Source organism: Carassius carassius, chromosome 17 (assembly GCF_963082965.1).
Source record: "Carassius carassius chromosome 17, fCarCar2.1, whole genome shotgun sequence".
Taxonomy (NCBI): Eukaryota; Metazoa; Chordata; class Actinopteri; order Cypriniformes; family Cyprinidae; genus Carassius; species Carassius carassius.
In genome coordinates this window covers 3,920,619-3,941,925 of record NC_081771.1, presented here as the reverse complement: position 1 = coordinate 3,941,925, position 21,307 = coordinate 3,920,619, and the positions used below count along the sequence as shown (strand labels likewise).

The window sequence follows — 21,307 nt, the reverse complement described above, 5'->3', positions numbered from 1 at the left end:
TATTGTGGTTATCAGGTAGTAGGCTTCATCAGGCCTCTCTGATGGTGAGCTCCCACATTCTGTGGTTGTCAGGTAGTAGGCCTCACCAGGCCTCCCTGGAGATTTAGCTCCCACATACTGTGCGTTTCCACTAAATAGCATATTGTGGTTTTCAGATAGTAGGCTTCACCAGGTCTCTCTGAAGGCGAGCTACCACATACTGTGGTTGCCAGGTAGTAGGCCTCACCAGGCCTCCCTGGAGATTTAGCTCCCACATACTGTGCGTTTCCACTAAAAAGCGAGCTCCCATGGTTTGTGGTTGTCAGGTAGTAGGCCTCACCAGGCCTCCCTGGAGTCGAGTTTCATATTACTTTCAGTTTCCACTTGAGGTGGTTATCTGGTAACAGGTAGCAGGCCTCTCTAGGCCTCTCTGTAGGTGAACTCCCACATATTGTGGTTATCAGGTAGCAGGCTTCACAGGTCTCTCTGAATGTGAGCTCCCACATACTGTGGTTGTCAGGTAACCTTTCAGTACACACGCTACGCCTGTGTACTTTCTCAAAACCACATGGTGGTCAGTGTGCACGTTAACGCTTTGCGCACTGTCTGAAATCCACGTAAGTGGTAAGTGTGCACGCAAGACTCTGTGCAGTTTCTGAAATCCACGTAAAGTGGTAAGTGTGCACGCAAGATTCTGCGCACTTTCTGAAATCCTGTACGGTAATGGTTACGCGCTCCGCTTCGTTCCCTTTCTTGAGATGATAAGCCCCGGGGTTCCTTGGGCTTCATTCCACTGGTGTGTATTTGTTATACACCTCAAGCATCGCCCCTCAACATGGGGGGCTCTGTGGGCAATTCTCGCGGTAGTTTAGCAGCGCTCCCCTTTTCTGAAAGGGTCGCCTATGAGCATGCTGCTCGGAGCTCGGAGTCCTCCTCTCATGGGAGACTGATTCTCGGTTCTTTCAGAGCGCTCCAGTGCTACATACTGTTTTGAGACGCACTGTGAGAGCAGACATCCTGCTGAGGCAGGGGCTGAGGCTCGGGGAATGGCGCCTTCGCACCAAGGTGTTGAAGCAGAGTTGGAGAGGTTGGCCAGACTTGGGTGGATCGGTTTTGCAGCTCGAGAGAGCATCGCACTATCCCCTCTGGCTTCCTCTGACTCATCCAGCTCCATTGGGGGCTGGACGCCATGGTACAGGCGTGGCTGAGTCTTCATCTGTACGTTCCGTCCTCCAATTGCTCTGCTCCCGGGCCATTCCATCTACGAGCTGCTCTATCAGAGTTCCATGAGAGCCCCTCCTTAGAACAGTATTTGTAAATCCATGTTATGGTAAGTTCGCACGCTAGTACTCTGCATTCTTTCTAAAATCCTATATGGTAAGGGCTTCGTGCGGCTGCTTCGTGCCCTTTCTTGAGTCGGTTAAAGCCCCATTCATCTTGGGCACCACTCCACCCAGGTAGCCCCTGTGTGACAGCCAAGACTTGGTAGAAGAAAGTGCTAGGTTCTTAGCCGTATCCCTTTAAAGAAATCTTTTGTGGTTCCAAGCCTTCAGCTCTACCCCGGGCCAGGGCCCTACAGGTAAGTTGGGTATGTAGCTTAGGCCTTTGGCCGTAAGGGATAATGTCATAGACAGGCGTCGAACCATCCCAGGGGCGACTCCCGGTGATGTGGTAGAGTTGGTACTTAGTGTTTGCCATGATTCTGGTCTGCACTCCCCTCAGCATGGCGGCGTGGGTATACTGTTCCCCATAGTGTCCCCTCAGAGGACGCAGTTCAAAGTTCCCTTGACAGTGAACGTCTCAGGTTACGAATGTAACCATGGTTCCCTGAGAGGGAACGAAACACTGCGTCCTCTATCTCCCTGCCATGCTTCGGACGCAAGCTTCACGAAGAAGATAAGTGACGGGTCCTATGGGCGCGTATTTATAGTCGCGCTGGTAGTGACGTCAGAGGCTGTCGCCGGCCAACACGTTGGCTTTTTTCAAAGTATGCTTCAGACACGGGTCACGACGAGGTGTTCCCCATAGTGTCCCCTCAGAGGACGCAGTGTCTCGTTCCCTCTCAGGGAACCATGGTTACATTCGTAACCTGAGACGTCATGTGCTATTAGAATTAAAAAAATAAAAAATACTATAAATAATAAAATAGAAAATAGAAAATAAAACTACTCTATAAAATAACTGTAAATAATAATACAGAATTTTTTTCGTGCACAAAAGGCACGTTTAATATCATAAAAAATGCATGCATAAAAATGTTAAACTATTAAAAAGTGCTGTTTTAGATATTGTGTAGCATGTTACACTACAGGACACCTGATAAACTACATAACATTTATTGGACATTAAAATGTAGTTGATCCATGGCAATATCAAAGGGTCAGGATTACACAAATGCTGGAAGTGGTTCAAAAAATCCTGATCCGTATCATAAAAGTGCTATGTCAATCCCGCCAAGCACTTCACATAAAACTGAGCTGGAGTTCAATAAAACACAGATACCCTTGAGTGGAGGAGAGCTATGCACAACGTGTGAAAACAAACATCGGATCAATCCGGCTGTGGTATTCCCAAAGGAAAGGTGAATAGCAACGTGTAAAGTTTCACCTACAGAAAAAGGGCCCTTAAGTTTGCATGATTGTGAGGAACATTCTGGCATTGGCTCTCTCTATCGCGTGTTTCCCATGAGAATGATTTCAGTCAGGGCAAAGAGTCACTCGGTTTGACCTCTTTCCCCAAGAGCACAGCCTCACCACAAACTGAACCAAAATAAGAATTAAGTAAAAATAAACAAGTTGGTAAGGGGCATAGTGCATTAAAAAGTCTCATGAAAAGTAACATCAATCTGCAGCATGAAATAAGCCTGCAAAAAGATTATCTGTCAGCTCATAATAACGTTAGAGCCACAAACTACATTTTTTGCGTAATCTATCTATCATCTATCTATCTATCTATCTATCTATCTATCTATCTATCTATCTATCTATCTATCTATCTATCTATCTATCTATCTATCTATCTATCTATCTATCTATCTATCTATCTATCTATCTATCTGTCTGTCTCTCTCAAACGCCAACATTCAAAGGTTTTGTCCTTAAAAAGTGCATATCCGTTTAAAATTACAGTTACTGTAATTTTACTGTAAGATAGTTTTTGTACTTCCTAACTATCAAAGTTCAATCCTGCATGTTTTTTTTCTACTTCAGTTCAAATTCTGAAACAGAAATAGAATTTAAAAAGCATTCTCCATCCATTTCTCAATGGTGCACATCCTTTTTATTTCTTAAGAGAGAATTATGTGGAGAATTTGTCATTAATGAGCAACAATCTGACCCATAACCAATTTCAGAACAGCCCTAAACGTGGAGAAGAAACTCTCTATCCTCCAGGCCACGGGGGTGAGGAAATGCAGCAGAGGAGACGAGAGACAGAACGTGTGTTAATAGACCTCCCTCAGCCTCCCCCCGCTCCTCCACACACTCCCTCGCTCCCAGATAAGAGGGCAGAACTCTCTCGCTCTGGTCATTTCACACCGCTCTGGGATAGGAAGGAGAATTCTCCTCTTTTGTTTACTTTTCTTTCGTGTTAAGAGCCTACAGATTGGGAGACTCATTTAGACAGGCTGTCTCCGCTTCTCCGTGAATTTTTTCTTTGACTTCTTATCTATCAGTGAGTGTGTGTTGTGGTTACTCAAGGCTCAGTGCCTTTGTCCATTTCTTAAGGGGAACCTCGTGAAAACCAGGAGATCCTGCAATCCAACTGTGAAGAGAGAAGAGTCAAAAAAGCCTTTTCATCCCCATCCAACCATGTGTTTTTCCAACTACTGAGTTGGCACCTTCTCTTGACCGCAGGTGGCCTTTGCTTTTGCTCCTGCTGCCATGAGGTTTGCCAGAGGTGGTTGGCATTTGGCACTGCTGCTGGCGTCTGTTGGCCTGGTGAGTTCCGGAAACGGAACCGGCCAAGGGAGACGTGGGGGAGGCGAGAGGCGGAGGAAGCTTCACCGCGTGCAGCAAGGCCAGTGCAGCTACACCTTCATCCTGCCGGAGATGGAGAGCTGTCAGAGCGGAACCAATGTGGTTCAGCGGGACTCCCCGCCGGCTGATGGCGAGTGGCCCGTTCAGAAGCTGCAGCATCTGGAGTCGGCCATGGAAAACAACACGCAGTGGCTGCAGAAGGTGAGAGTGACCTCATAATGAGACACAGGTGACTTCTGTTATTACGTCATTCACTTCCTAAAAACTGGCAATGTTTCAGTCAGGCTGTAATCCTGCCTTCAAGTCATGTCGGGAATAATATTTACGAGTTGTGAGTTTTTTTTTTTATTCTCAGCTTTCCAAGTCTGAGGAATGTCTATTGTCAGAAGCAATCGGTATTTATCATTATTAAGATTAAATTGTTAATGTTGACTGTGCAGTGTAATTTGTACACAATTTAGCATACTGATGGTGCAGAATAGTGGAAAAGCTTTCTAGAAAATACTAGCCGGTTTAAGAGGTGACAGGCTTCTGCAATAAAACTACACTTCCAATCATTCTCTATGGCAATACTGGAATGCCAAAATCCAAGATAATACATATGTTACTCACCTAATGTGCACCCTTTGATTCAGTAGCATAAAAAAGTTATGTCTTTGAAAAAAAGAAAAATAATGATGAAGTTGGGCTGTAATGCTGCCAGTATTTAAAGTGAAGGTGTAATGTTGCCTTCAAGTCATGTTAGGTATGACAATATTAATGACTTGCAGACACATTTTTCCAAGTCTGAGGAATGGCAATTAAAAAAATCATGGCAGAAGCAACTGGTACTTATCATAATTAAGTTTAAATTGTTAATGTTGATGGTGCAATTTAGTTTGTACACAGTTTAGCATACTAATGATGATAAATAGAGGAAAAGCTTGCAAAAAAAGAAAGAAAAAAAATACTACTCATTTAGCTGGTTATGAGGGTTGAGGCTAATACAATTACACTTCCCATCATCCTCTCTGTCCATGCTAGAATACTAAAATGCAAGATAATACATCAATTACTCACCTATTGTACATGTTTTGGTGCACTAGCACCAGAGAAGCTTTGTCTGGCTTCAAGTCATGTTGTGAGTGATTGTATTAAGCCTCAACTGTCCAAGTCTTAGGCAGGAAAAAAAAACTTAGAAAGCTATTGGTATTTATCATAATTATGTTTAAATTGTTAGTGTTGATGGTGCAATTTAGTTTGTTCACAGTTTGTACTACTCATTTAGTGGAAGTGACAGAGTGATACATAAATTACTCACTTAATGCACTTGTTTTGCTGCACTATAGCATCAAAAATGCTTTGTCTTTGAGAAAAAGAGGAAAATAAATATGAAGTTGACCAATTGTAATGATAAAAGACTTCCTAATCGTCGGGAAGAAGGAGGCGGGAACCGGCGGACAATCAACATGAAACTTTAATTACAAAAATAAACACAAAACCGCGCACCAGCCCCTCACGGACGACTGGTGCGCACAAAATAAAAACCAAAACACAACTAAAAGCCCAGGCCTGGTCCTCTCTCGTCCTTCACTGTCGTCGCTCCAGTTGTATATCCTTCCATCTCCTCCGTGGGCCTCGAGACCGGTGGGTCGAACAGGTGTAGCTCATCTCCAATCACTCCACCGGCCTCGCTCCCATGTCCCTCGGCCCCGCCCCACTCGTCACACCAATATTCTTAATATTTTCAGACCTTAAACACTAATTATTACTATTAAACTCATAATTAAGAACTTACCAGAAGGACTTGGAGGAAGCCTAAACACTGAATTAGTGCATTGCATTCTGACAAGGAAAATTTAGTATATTAGAATTTAATTATCGATTATAATTACTATAACAATACGCAATGTATTCTGCATTCAATTCTTATAATAAAAACAAAAACAAATATTAGCCTATAATTTATTGTGTAAAATGAAAAATGAATTATCTAAATAAAAGGTCACTTTAAAATGTAAAAGTAAATTGTCCCTATAGTTGAATGTGGGTCTTAAGCATAATAAAAATAATTAAAATAATGACCAAACTGCAGAATTTATGATGCATTGCATCATTTAGCAAATTTTCGTAATCAGACTACCGGTCAGAGCAAAGGCTTACACCCCTACTTCAGATGTAAAGACCTGTAGCCTATTTGTATTCAGATGGCTGATCTGTAAGGGTGCAGATGCTGGCCAATTGGCCAGGTGTAGATGTTGGCTGAGCTGGTTTGAGAAGCTGAGCAATGCAAATACATTTATCAAAATAGAATGGAAAGAAGTGGTTGAATACTCAATACTGCATTGTTTCCAAAAACACGACCTGTTGAGAGGCGACTCAGCCATTTGACGGATTCCAAGACCTCCAATGCTTTTGGAACTGTCATGTGTGATTTCCATTAACAGGACTATATTTGCAGCTTTAGCTAAGTGCATTGACTAAGCACAGTTTCAGAAATCAAAGTGAGCTTGCAAGAACTTTCACATCTGAATAAACAGATGAAACACTGATTTCAGTAATAATACAGAAGTGGCAATTAAAAGGAGCCAGATGACAAAACCAGAGAAGCATTTGATCTGCATAAGTGACTGAAGAGTGATTTATTACTCCATTCAAATGTGAAGAATGCAAGTTTTGATTGGCACTTCAAGGGAACTTTGCTCAGTGACATTAATTGAGCTAATGAATAGATGAAGTGCTGTGGTGTAGAGTGAAAGTTTGCCATATGTGAGCATGTTTTGCGTCTGTCTCTATGTATTCAGTGCACCACCCAAGTTGACAATCAATACGGCTCAAAGGGAGATGGCTTGCACCTCCACAGGAAAGAGACGCGACCCTTGACTCTGTTTAAGAAGAGGTCAGATTGCGATAAGAGTCATTTAATTATAAACACTTGCTGCTCTTGTTACATTCATGCATTTTTTTTTATTAAATTGGTGGTGAATAACAAGGAGTATAAATACTTAAAAACATATATATTTACTAACAAAAAAAAAAAAATCATTTGAACTGGATAAATATGCTGACTTGAATGTTAGGTATTCTGTAAACTAATTAAAATCCTTTGAGGGCCTGGTACAGATGGTGTTGCTCCGGCTGTATAATTGGACAAAATGTTTATGGAGGAGGAGTGTTTAGTTTACTGGCAAATGACTGAAACTAAATGGATATGCCCTCTTAGAGCTCCTGCTGCTCACCCCTTACCTGATAACTGCATTCACAAGCAATGGGAGACATGCCATGTATATGACACCATTAACAGGAAAGAGAGGGGAGGGAAGGAGAGTGGTATATGGAGCATAGGAGTGCATGGAAAGCATGAGGAGCTATTTGAAGTCTTTGCTTATTTTTTGTGTAATGGCCATAGACCAAAGATCTCCCTGGAAAAGAGTTTTTCAAAGGCCAAGGGATTAGTGATTGTACGTCCCATTTAGAGCAGCCTGAGATATGGCAAAGCCCCAGACCCCTTTGAGAGGGAGCCTCACTGGATGCTGAATAACAAGAAAAGAACCTTCAGAGCATTAAGGCAAAAAGCTGAATTCTGAATTGAACCTTCTCCACTTCTATTCACAGGCTTTTTGGCTTAATGCTCTGATTGGTATAGAAAAAAAATACAGTGGATCTGAGGAAAAGAAGGAATTGTTAACGTGAAGCTGTGAAAACATCTTTATTAAACAGGAAAAAAGTGCACCATTTTATTATTCATGCATTACTGGTGGGGATTTTGCAGTGACTCTCTGCATGTAACGTAGTTATACCAAGTGATGGCGACAAGTGAATGTGTTTACGAGCGATTCTTTGAATCATTCATTAACCGATTCATTCACAACGATTCATTCATCAAAGCAACACCGGCCTATGATCTGCTTGCTGAAATAAATAAAAAAATTAACTACTAAATTATTACTTTTATTCAACAAGGATACATCAAAACTGATCAAAAGTGACAGTATAAAGACAACTAGAATATTATGATTACTTCATAGTAACCTAAAAATCCTGAAAATTAAATGCATCATGATTTTCACAAAAATATTGCTGTTACAACTGTTGTCAACATTTAGAATAATAATAATAATAATAAATGTTTCTTTTTGTCACCAGATCAGCATATTAAAATGAGTTTTGAAGGATTATGTGACACAGAAGACTGGAGTAATAATGCTGAAAACTCTGCTTTGCATCACATTTAAATTATGTTTTTAAATGTGGTATCTAATTTTAAATTGTAATAATACACAATATCACTGTTTATGTTTGATCAATTAAATGAAGCCTTGAAAGTTAGTGTTGTCACGAACTGGTGCACAAAGAAACGAAATGAGATCAAAAATGAAACACAAAGACTTTAATAATCCACAGAAAGCGTAATCCATACACGTACACATCTACGTAAACTCATTACCAGACAACCAAAGCCTAAACAGAATACAACTTATAAGGGGAATGTTAATGAGGATAATGAGGGAACTAAGGAGACACACCTGGACATAATGACATAATCAAGGGAAGACAGAAACTAGGTCATACTGAGCACATAGGGAATGGAACACATGGAGGGAAAACACAACATAATGAGTCCAGGTGAAAACACAACATAATGACAAGTGTATAATATACACACACACACACACACACACACATACGTACATATGTATTTTATACATAGGCCTATAATACGTTTAATTAATTATTATTATTATATTATTATTATTATTATTACATTTATTCATATATTCTTTGTTAATACACAACTTGTTCAATGTTTGGACTAAGTCTGGAATAAATGTTTAGCATGATCTTGAGACTATAATTTAGTTTTATGCTTACATCAAAAGTTTAATTAAGTCCCAGCTCTCCTCAGTAAGCTGCACGGTTTGAGGTATGATTCACGTCTGTAGTGCAAATTGTGTAGGACAACCACACACCAAAGTTTAATACTTATCGTTAGGGGTTTGTTCAAATCCCTAACCCTAAATCTGAGCAATAATAATAGTGATGCTTGCCTAATTGTTGGCAATGCAGCACAATGGCAATGGTCAAAAGGCCTCATAACTGAAACAAGACTTGCAATTTGGTAACAGTTATGCATTAATCACTCGGCAATCAATGCTCTTTTCCAAGGACGCTGTAAAAACAACATTTAAAGCCAAATGTAGGCCTACTTTAAGCTGTTTGAGCAAAGGTGGCTCAATTATTTCTTCGTAAAAGAGAAAATGAAAGCTAGAAAGTAAATACTAAAAGAAGAGAAGAACAGTAAAACTTCTCAGCATGTGACTGGTTTAAATACGTGCTGTTTTTCCTAATGCAACATCACATTAACAAGCCTCCAGCGTCTCAGCTAATAGTTTTTTTGTTCTCTGGCCTATTGTGCATATCAGTCCTCAGTGGAGAACTGAGAAAGATAGAAGGAGCAGAGCAGAGGATGGGAAAACACGAAGCCTGCTGAGTTTACAATGTATCGGCACTGTCTTTAATGAGCCTATAAAACACCACAGATGCAGAGTTTCCTTGGGAGTAGAGCGAGGGCTGAACTGCTGATTACCACTGCTATCAACGTACCGAATCTGAGCCGTACACATCAAACGCTCACTCAGAGCATATGTTTCTCTGAGGAATGTTCTCTAGGAGCTCGAAATAAAAGTCATACCCTTGTGGGAGACTCACAAATATGTTAGGGAAGCCTGAGAATTGGAGATTGTTGCATTGATTGTGACATAACATTTTTGATTAGTTCTCTTGTATATTCTGTAAAAATCTATGATCGTTTTCGAATGATTTCTTAAGCCACAAATGCCTCCAAATTGCATTCAAGTATTTTAATGTCCACTCTGAACTCGGATCTCTGCAGAAGTCCGGTGGCACAGCAAGACTTTGAGTTTGAATAATACACACAATGTGCTAAATGTGTGCGTTCTTGTCTCTTATAAATGTCGTCTCTATTTATGCCTGCTCGTATATTGAGTTTGGCTCAGATCACAGCAGAAGGCTTCGCTTTGTTAAACAAACATTGCGCTCATGTTTATCATTCTTGGGGAAGTGTCTTTGAGAGCAAAGAGAGATGCAGGGCTTGGGGAAGAGCTGGACATGGGCTCTCTTGTGTTGCTTTCACTGACATCAGTAAACATTAGGAGATCTCCCTTGGAGCCGGGACTCCTACAGAGCGACAACCGCCTCGTTGATAGAGCTGAACTTCACAGCCGCTTTGGCACCAGCGCTGTATCTACTGAACACATTCAGCTGTCATTGAAATAATACTGAAACACTGCCACGGTTCAAAACCTTACATTGTTGTTGTTTTGCACCCTAGTTAATTTATATCTTACAATTTCAATTGTATTTCATTGTCATTTTGATTTTAAGTCTCCCAGTGTGACTTTAAAGGGTTAGTTCACCCAAAAATAACAATTCTGTCATTAATTACTCACCCTCATGTTGTTCCAAACCCATAAGACCTCCGTTCATCTTCAAGACAAAGTAAGATATTTTTGATGAAATCCCATAACTTTATGATCCTGCATAGACAGCGACGTAACTGCAGTGTTCTATGGATATAGTTAAAACAGTCAATGCATGCGTCGTGGTACTGTTGTGAATGCATGTCGAAGTCTGATGCAGATGAGAAGAAATGGTTGAATAAGTTTTTTTTTTTTTTTTTGCGCACAAGAAGTATTCTTATAGCTTTATAAAATTATGGTTGAACCACTGATGTCATATGGTCTATTTTATCGATGTCCTTATTACGTTTCTGGACTTTGATCGTGGTCCATTGCTGTCTATTGAGGGTCAGATAGCTCTCGGATTTCATCTAAAATATCTTAATTTGTGTTCTGAAGATGAACGAAGGTCCAACGGGTTTGGAACGGCATGAGGGTGAGTAATGAAGAGCGACAGCATTTTCATTTTTGGGTGAACTAACCTTTTAATATTTCATATTATAAACTATATAAGAAGTCAGTCACATTGTGAGATATAAGCTATATGTGATCTGTAAGTTACATAAAGTTGCAATGTAATGTAATGGATTACCTTTTTTTGTTGTCCATTTCACATTGTTTTTTCTGAATAAAAAAGTTTTTAAACTCTGAAAGTAACTGTAAAAGTAAATAAATTCTAAAAGTAACACAAAAGTTTACTTGGTACTTTCAATAAACTGTTTTAGAAGCTAGACATTGATCATGTATTCTTTTATGATAAGGTTAATGTTAAAGGAATAGTTCATCCAAAATGAAAATTGTGTTATCATTTATACACCCTCAGGTTGTTTTAAGCTTATTTTATAAATAAAATATCTTGAAGAATGTTGGAAACTGAATAGTTGATGGTAGCCATTGACTTCCTTAGTATGAAATAAAATAGTGTTGTGTCCAACGGAAGAAAGCAGCTCAAAGGTGAGTAAATGATGACAGAATTAACATTTTTGACTGAACTATGCCTTTAACTCTTTTTGTGTGCGTGTGTGTGTGTGTGTGCGAGTGTGTGTGTGTGTGGCATTTGTAAGTGTGTGTGTGTGTGTGTGTGTGTGTGTGTGTGTGCGAGTGTGTGTGTGTGTGTGGTTGAACTAGTGTGAGTCTACTGACTCAAAATAAGATTTTAGGACCAATTATGGAATAATGGAAGCAAACGACAGCATTTTGTAGAATTGAAAACATAGTGTTCTTGGCTTGGCCAAGAGGATCTCATTCGTCCGCCCTTGAATGTACCCTGACTTTTACTGTTCCCTTTTGCTCAGCGGATGCCTTTTGAAACTAAACCAGCACTTCATCAAACACAAAACTCATTTTTAAACCATGAATCATCTTTTGGTCTGTTAATTTTCTAAAAAGTATTTTTATTTGATCACATTCCATTACATTTTGACCAATCAGAAGATGCTGGATCTTTTTTCCTCCACATTTTTGATAAATGTGATATCGCATTGAATTTGCTATATGTGAATACTGATATTATTCTAATTCATGGACTTTTTTGACATGCATTTAACTATACAATCATGCTGCGATATCTCAATCCTAGGACCGTATCATGCTTATATCCTGGAGTTTGTCTCAATAATGATAAGGGACCAAAGCAAACATGGAAAGCATGGGCTGCATTCAAAGTGATTTAGAGACACAAACTCTGTTCTTTGTCTTGCATTACAAGTGTCCTGAGACATGTGCTTATGGGTGCTTGAGTCATCACTTCTCATTTTTTTCTCTCATGTATGCATCTACATTCAACATCATCCTGCTTATGTAAAAGCTTTTTTTCAGTTGGTAACACTGGACAGAAATTGCACGCCAACTTTAAGATGGACAGCTATGTTGGTAAGATCATTTCAACAAAAAGGAATAGTGAATGAAAATGTTCTGGAAAGTGATTTTATTCCTCTCTGTGATAGTACAACAACATGTAAAAAAAAAAAAAAAAAAAAAAAAAAAATTCTAAAAATACATTTAATAAAGTAACATATTGTGAACCAAACCTAAATGAATTCTTTCATTTTAATGTTAAAGTTGATGCCTCCAATTAGACTGAACCTCAAAAACCACATTGCATCCCACACCTGGAACTAAAGCTGAATCTAATTCCAGAACATTAGCTCATTGTTCTTCCTTCAGCTGAGTTGTGCAGATTACAGATGAGTGATTAGAGTCTTGAGGTTTGCTGTTTGTTCTTATGAGGCACAGGGTTTTGTCTTGGGTTGATCAAAGGCATTTTTTCTAAGTCAACTCATACTAACCGGTAGCAGCAATTTACCCCCAACACAAAAACCACATGCATGCAGTGCATTACATCTTTAAAACTGTGATAACTGTCTTCCTAAATTTCCTTTAAAAAGGCTTTTTAATAATAACAAAAGCACAATTTAATAAATGTGCATCCTGTTTTAGGGTCAAATGTGTAGATCACATGGAAATAGATGGTTTGAACCTATCCCGTCCCCACTTGAGAACCCATTAATGTTGCAACCCTCAACAAGCCCCAAAAAAGGAAAAAGCCTCAAGTACTAAAACATCTGTTGTGCTTTTCCTTGTTCTCTTACAGTGTCTTCTTACACTTCTGTTTTTTTTTTTTTTTTGCTGATGTGAAGGACTTTCATATAAAATGTGGGCAGATTCAGTCAGAATTTCCAACGTCACATTACACAATTGCAATAATCCATTTTATGGAATAAAAGTGATGCTTTTACAAGAGATGTTACAGATGGGGCTGTTTCTTTCTCCAAACATTCTAAAATCTCAAGCGTTTCCATGGCTACACATCAATAATAAACAAATCTGTAGATGGATTTTCCAATACCTATCTTATAAGGGCAATTCCAGCTCTTCAGTACATTTTTGTGTCAGATAAAGTTTGGTTTAAAAGTATGAGACAATAAAATCATAATTATACTGGAAATAAACTGAAAACTGATTAGATATATTATACTGATATATTATTTTTATTTCTTTGTTTTGAACAGATGTTGCAATGTTTTTAATAGTTTAAAATAATTTATCATTTATTTATAAGTTGTAATATTATATAAATGATGAAATATTTTATACAAAACTAAATTGTGAATTTATAATTATTGTGTAAATTATTATTATTATTTGCCCTTTTCTTCATTTTAATTTTAAAATGTTTCAAACATTGCATGTTTTTAAATGAATATTATTTAAATTGATCAATTCAAAAGCCCCCCCCCCCACCCCATGTTTTCAATAACACTTTCCATCCTGTTACTTTTTTGTAATGCCCCTTTAACAAAAGCTAGTTCCTAATGACATCATCCTCTAGGACGTAATATCATTTGGGGGGGGGGGGGGGGGGGGGTCAACAGCACAAACATGGCAAATATTAGCAATGGATCGAATAAATTCTATTTATAAAATATTAACTTCAGTCTGCCATCTTAATAATAACTCCGAGTCCCTCTTCCCCTTTATTTCCATCCTTTAATAAATCCAGTTAGATGTTTAGACAACATGAAGCACATTTTGGGTAGAATATCTGGTATAAAACTAAAAACCGATTTTTAATCCTTAATCTTAACTGTTTACAAAAAGGAAAAGACTGTAATTCCCTCATACAGTATATTACCCAGTCTGCCTTCTGTCGTCCGAGGTGGATGTTCCTCGGCTGAGCATTAGCCCACAGTTTGTTTGTTTATGTTAGTGAGGAACTGCAGTTCTCGCTGCACAGCTGCACCCCCGTCCACCACAGGGTCAACAGCCCCTCTCTGATTGGCTGCAGCTCTAACTCAATTGTAAAGAAAACATGGCTGCCTTCCAGAGGAGCAGTGACTTTGCTAATCATAATTGATGGGAGAGTTTGGCTCAGTCAAATATAGTTTTAACCTTTTCACCTCTGAGTAATCATAGAAAATATTAATTAAGCAAGCAGCAGTTTTTGGAGTGGCTTGTTTGGAGTTATCTTGTCTTGCATTAGGTATTTTAATAGAATTACATAATATGGTGAATAATTCATTGTATTAGAGCATGTTTGACGAGAAAAGTGGGTAATAGTTTAGAAGCATCATTAAATGAATAAAAAGTAGCTTAAAATGTCAGAATATTGTTTGCTTTAATTTCATACAACTGAACATGAAATGGACAAACCATTTATCAGTCTTATAGTCAGACAATTTATGTTTAAACTGATTAAAGCTTATAAAATAAAAAAAATAGAAATGACAAAACGATACAATTGCTATAAAATGAAAAAATAAAATAAAATGAAAACTGTGTAATTAAAAATAAAGCTAATTCTTAATAGAAATAAAAATATTAAATAAATATTACTATAATAACACTAGTCGGTTGTACTGTCCAAGTCTTGGGTCCATGATGATGCATCAGCTTTTGCACAAACAGAGTATTATTTGTTTAGCTGAACATCATGCACTTCACACTCACATGATGAACCCTCACACTCAACCCTTAAGCTATTAAAACAAACAAGGTTCTCATCAGTACTAACTAACATTAAAGATTCAAACCCTAACAAATCAGTGACATTATACAAACAATCTCATAAATTGAAAATACACCCTTCCCTGAATATAACAGAAACAGTTGCACAACATCCTTAAAAAAAATAATAACAAGAATTAACAATGAACTAAGACACAGTCTAATTTAATGAATCATTCTTTTAAGTCAAAGTCTTCTCGGTGAATCAGTTGATTCAGTTCTGAAAGCCAAATGATTCATTCCCAAAATTCGGGGGTTATTGAGAATTTGAAGTTATTTGTTTTGCCAGTTGCGGATCGTTTCAACCTTATCTGATTGCATTACCAGAAATGGTGACTTTGTGCAATAAAAGTGTAAAATATGACATGAAATGATATCCACTATTTCCTTTGCTTATGTTCTAGACAGTATGATGGATTACTTTCTTCCCTAAAGGTCTGTTTGGCAGATCGCATTATCAGATTGTGCTGTAAAACGTGCATGTACTTTGACAGGCAAATCATATATTTAACATATATTTAGCACAGCTCTGGATTTTTTATTTTTTATCCAAAATCTTTGAAGCTTCACCAGCTGTGATGGCTTTACAGATAATAAAGCCATAACCAAAAGTCCAGTATAATCATAAATTTGGCTCACCACAATCCTCTTTGGCTTATTTATGAATTCAACAGACGGAAGCTAATTCTAGTGTTTAAAACATCTGGGGACAATTTAGAAGAGTTTACAATAAAAATGACAGTTTTAAAGGAAAAAAACGGTCAGTTTGAAAATATAATGATGAACCATGTCATTAGAATTGATGGATGCAGAAGACCAGGGCTAGTTGTCACATCAGATGTATTTCTCTCTCAGTTTGATGTTTCACTTGAAATATTGACTACAGAAAAGCTCATTTACATTGTTATGGTCCGGGAAAGATGCAATTAATTTTAAGATTCAGTTTTCATTTTCAAAGCCACATGCCTTCATCATAGTCTGTGCGGCGTGTTATGTTTTCGACTGTGTAAACTAATATATTTGAATTCCGGTTAGTTCAAAAACAATGATTCATTCAGGAGGTTTTTATGAGCGAGTCATTGAATCATTCATTCAACTGATTTGTTAAAAATGATTCAGGAACAAAATATTGCTACTGCGTGTTGATCGGAGTCGAATAACAATTCAGATTAAGATTAGTTTGAAACTATTTATTGCACTGGGGCAGTAAAAACTGACAAATAACTGAAATTGTTGTGGCAATAAATGTAAGTTACGCAATTTAACTTTTACTAGTAGATTAAAATATTGTTTAAAACAATGCCACATTCGTCTTTGAAATTCTGATATTAGGAAATACTACATGACATTTGCTTATGTGGCATTTCTTAAATGTTTAACAAAAGAAAAAAAATAACAGGAAAACAATAAAAAATAACATTGCAGAAGAGAGAGAAATGTCAATCTGCTAGATTTACTATGTTAATAATTTATTGACATGCGGTGCTTCTCTGTGTGACAACTAGCCCCGGTCTCCTTATACAGTGTCTGTCAGGAAAGATTGTTGTAATCATCAGTATCCGGTTGTGTGTGTCAGTGGGATGAATTCATGCAAACGTCAGAGATGTTGAAGTCTCCAGTGGCTGTGACATTAGGGTGTCTCTCTGTAACCATGCTGATAGAATTAGCAATAGGATGTTCTCAGACTGGGGGCTATTTTTGGGGCATTCAGTACAAGAGAATAGAGAGTAGATCTTTGTGTTCTTTGAAAGCCTCTCTGTGTTTTTTCTGTGTGTTCTGTTTGACCTCACTCTGAATGTTTGAGCAACTGAGTTGTAGTATAAAGAGAAAACTGGGGATATTCCAGACTCCACACATGTACTGTATATGAACATACTCACAGGGTTTTCCCTTTGACATCAGGCTAAACGCTTAAGCCATTGAGGAACACATAGCATCCCACTCTTTCTTTTTCTGAGTATCCGAGCTCTCTCTGGACGCTGCCTGTGTGATGAATGTTAATCATAGTACAAAAACATATGATGTATTGTTGATGATAAATGATTATCTAATTGCTGTCTGAGGAAACTTGGTGTTGCAGTATCACGTGAATTTGAGAGCATGCTAATACTGTTCACAAATTATTTTAGCATATTAAGCTTTTCGAAGGACAAGCTGGCAATATCGCTGTGTCCAGTCTATGTGCACATTCCTGTCCCGTCACCGGCACACTGTCATAATGGATTAGTGGCTTAGTGCCACCATAAACAGCCCAACCATCAACACTGTCATTCTTATGCACTGTTAATTTTCCATTTACAATAAACTGACACTCTGAGACACTTTTGAAAAGATCTAGTCAAGGATGTCTGTTGGCATTTCTATCATAATTTGGAAGCAATCCTAAAGGGAGTTTTCTTGAAGAGTTTCAGTGTAGCACAAAACAAAACTAAATTGTTTTGGACACATCATTCCCAATAGGAGTGTTATATTTCTAAATTATTTATTCTTTTATTTATTTCACATTTTATTCATTGATGAATAGAAAGTAATAATAATAATAATACCTATACTGTATGTATATATATTTAAAATGAAAATCTAACATTATAAATGTCTTTATTTTCATGTTTGGTCAAGTTATTGTTTCCTTGCTTAGTAATGTGAAAAATATATTTATTCAGAGACATACATTTATTCATTATATGTATTTCCTCAGAATCAAACAGCAGTATGTCTTTGATTCTTATTTGAGCTTATAGGCTCCTTTAGGATAAAGATCATAGAAATTCCAAAAGGAATTCCTTTACTAAACATTCCTTTCCTTCCATTTAAAATGTTTTCCAGAGATCTGTGAGTAACATTGACTGATACAGTACCTCTCTAATATCAGACCTTATGGACTCTGATGTGGACTGCATGTGCAGATGTACCCGTTATGACCTTTGTTTTATGTCCTGACCTGTGAAATATAAAAGAAAAGTAGGTGAATGTCTCAGAAAGGGAAGATGGAATGTACATCAAATGCACGTCTGTTCGATGCAATGGCTTTTATTTACGTGCAATTTCAGTTGCAAGCTGAATTATTTCAAGTGTGTGGGCCTGATGTGCTTACAATTAATATACATTTAACATATAGGCTACTAAATAAAATACAAACCACACACAAAAACTGCTTTAATAGAAAATATATATAATAAATGATTTTAAATATTAATAAACACTATACCATTGTCTCAATGCTACTAAAATAACACTGGTATTAAATGAGACCCAAAGTGTGTGAATGCATTCTGTATCTGTTTAGATAATCAATGACTGACATTTCTGACTTCGTTTAGCTTTTGTATGATGAATGGATGGACAAAACGAAAAGGCAGGTGGAAAAATCAATATGCCTATTTAGAAAAACTGAGAAATTGTAAAGAGCGTGTATAGACTCAACAGCACTGACTTTGTCCATCTGCTTTTAGTTTAAAGGGAGATGTGTGAGATGATTGTTGCAGGAACGATTCGTTGCGGGTCAGACCTGCTTCTGCTCACTATGGCCTCATTCAAGCCACAATTTAGTACAATTGGTCCAAGTATTAACACAAAACTTCAACTCAGAAAGTCCTTGTGACTAAAGCATTCCTGCTAAATTGAGCTCAAATCCAGTCATGTTAATCATGTTCGTCATGTTATTTGTTGTGCTCTTTGACCCTGAGTTTCTGTCTTACCACGTTGTCATGCTGAAGCAAGTAAGGTCATGTTTGTACGGTCAGCAGTGAGGCATGCTGGGGTATTAAAGTGGAAAGATAACATGATAAAATTAATCTATGCAGCATACAGGAAGCTGTATAAATATCTCATATTCTGAGCCATATTTCTAACACCTACACGTTTACCAATTTAAATCCATAAAAGGATGTTTAAAACTTAATATACCAAAATATTAAATAAATGGAAGGGAAAAAGCCTCTGTAGCTGGAACATTTTGAGTCTTGTCACAATAAAAACTTTATTTGTTTCCTTTTTTTATTCTTTTTTTTTTTTGCAAACATGAAACACTACATTATAAACAGATTTTATTTTTTTTATGTATGGAATAAATGTTTGTAGAATGATGTTATATTTGTGAAGACTTAGCAATGGTGCATAGGATAAACACATTTTGGTTATGGGATGTTGTAAAGCTGAGCAATGCTATAACAATGACAAGCTAAGTTTAATGTATTATTTGTCATGAATACTATAACATGTTAGCTATGCTTCGAGTGGAATACTAGTGTACTGATTATTGCATTAGTATGCTAGTTGTCACATGACCTGATTTTATTCAGAGAAAGGCATCCAGTTATCTTTAGATTAAAAATTGTTATTTTGCATTATTAGATCAAATTTTTAAACTTAAGTTTAGAACTGAATATTATTACATTACTTTTACTGTCTGTACTGTACATTATCAAAAAAAAAGACAAAGCTGGGGCAGTACCCTGAGTTACAAAACCTTAAAGGTACATATTTTTACCTTATTTTCCCTAATATACATACAGTATTATATAAATATCCACTAGTATATACATAGACCCCATTTGAAAGGGAACCACCCTAGTTAAAAAAATCTGATTTGTGGGATAAAAAGTCAGAATTGAGAGATACAAAGAATTTCAGTACTTTTTTTTTATTCAGTGGTGGAAGCAGGCTTCCATAGCAATATGTCCTTTTTATAATTTCATTTCTGTTTTCCATTTTATGAATAATATGGAACTATACCAGCAATTTTAATATTTGTTTCTAAACTTTTTACAGGAAAATGTATAAAAAAATCTATAATAAGTGAAAGTGGCGTGACATACAGCCAAGTATGGTGACCCATACTCAGAATTCGTGCTCTGCATTTAACCCATCCAAAGTGCAAACACACAGAGCAGTGAACACACACACACACACACACACACACTGTGCACACCCCCCCAGAGCAGTGGGCAGCCATTCATGCTGCAGCACCCAGAGAGCAGTTGTTGGTTCGTTGCCTTGCTCAAGGGCACCTCAGTCGTGGTATTGCTGGCCCGAGACTCAGATATACAACACTAGGGTTAGGAGTCAAACTCTCTAACCACTAGGCCACGACTTCCCCACTGTATATAATAATTATATTTGTTTTTTAGGTGGTAACTAGATACCACAAGCTAAAATTACTAAAATGACATGGATATGTATTCCATCCATTCAGAAAAATTGCAAATAGTGCACAATACCGTATATAAACTGCAGAAGTAGTATATAGACATACTGTAGCTCTCCAGTGTATATACTGTATGTGTGAGGTCACAGCTGAAGACAGGCCCCTGACCACCTGTGCTTGAATCAGAGTTTTTCTGCTTGTCAAAACAGAGAGTAAGTTTAAATAATTTTTATAAGGGCGGAAAACCCTTCTTGTATAGACCACACAGATTTTATGGAAAAATTCCTGAAGGACACGAGACAGAACCAGCACTTTCCTCAACGCAGCCTGCCAGAAATGTTTCTGTCGCACCTTCCACCGAATGTGCTGCTAAAATGCATACAGAAGATCAGTATCACTTTTATCATGTATAATGTGAAAATAATCAAGATACATGTTCCCGTTCACTCTCACAAAGAAAAACAGCCTCACACTGCAGGTCATCCACCCCATCAGACCTAATTTGACATGATTTGTTGTAAAATCTGGTGCGGTGACCCAGAAAAGCAACTAAAGTGAACAGTATGCATTAAAGATGAACATGACTCTTCCTTTCTCAAAACTTGTATCCTAAAGCTGCCAAAATAAATAAAGCAAAAGACAGTCAAAATAACTGACTTGTGGCAGACTCGTTTTAAACTTGAGTGTGTAACCTGTCCTGCACCATTTGTGCTATGAACATGAATGATAACTCAAACTGTTTGACTTTTTGGTTCCTTTCAAAGCAAGAAGGTCTAGTATTTTTTACTTGAAGATGATTAAGATATTGAACATAAGTGTAGTTAGTCTTAACTGTACTTCAATTGTTTTAAACTTAAAACAAATTAAAAATATGCCTAAATATAAGTTCTAAATAAAATTATTAAATTAAAGATGCATTCTTTGACAACAAGTCTTAATATCTTATCTCATGTTGCTTCTCAAATAAATTATCTTGTTTCAAGAATGTTTTGATGAAAATATGGGATATGAGTATAAAAATAAGTAGTTTTTTCTTTAAGAAATGAATGCTTTTGTTCAACAAGGATGCATTCAGTTGATCAAAAGTGATATTAAATACATTTATAATGCTACAAAAGATTTCTGTTGATGCAAATAAATATTTTAAATTGTAATGATATTTGACAACATATATTACTGTTTTGTTGGGGTTATTTTTTTATCAAATAAATGCAGCCTTGGTGAGTATAAGAGTCTTACTT

At 37.2% G+C, this 21,307-nt stretch overlaps 1 protein-coding gene across 1 annotated transcript in view; it reads left to right on the top strand.

The window, feature by feature from the left end:
- Positions 1 to 3,233: 3,233 nt before the first annotated feature.
- Positions 3,234 to 21,307, top strand: part of LOC132160789 (angiopoietin-4-like) — a 36,436-nt gene continuing 18,362 nt past the window's right edge. Inside the window, exon 1 of the mRNA XM_059570477.1 lies at positions 3,234 to 4,157. Coding sequence (XP_059426460.1) covers positions 3,861 to 4,157 — 297 coding nt within the window. The 5' untranslated portion in view covers positions 3,234 to 3,860. The remainder of the gene's footprint in view (positions 4,158 to 21,307) is intronic.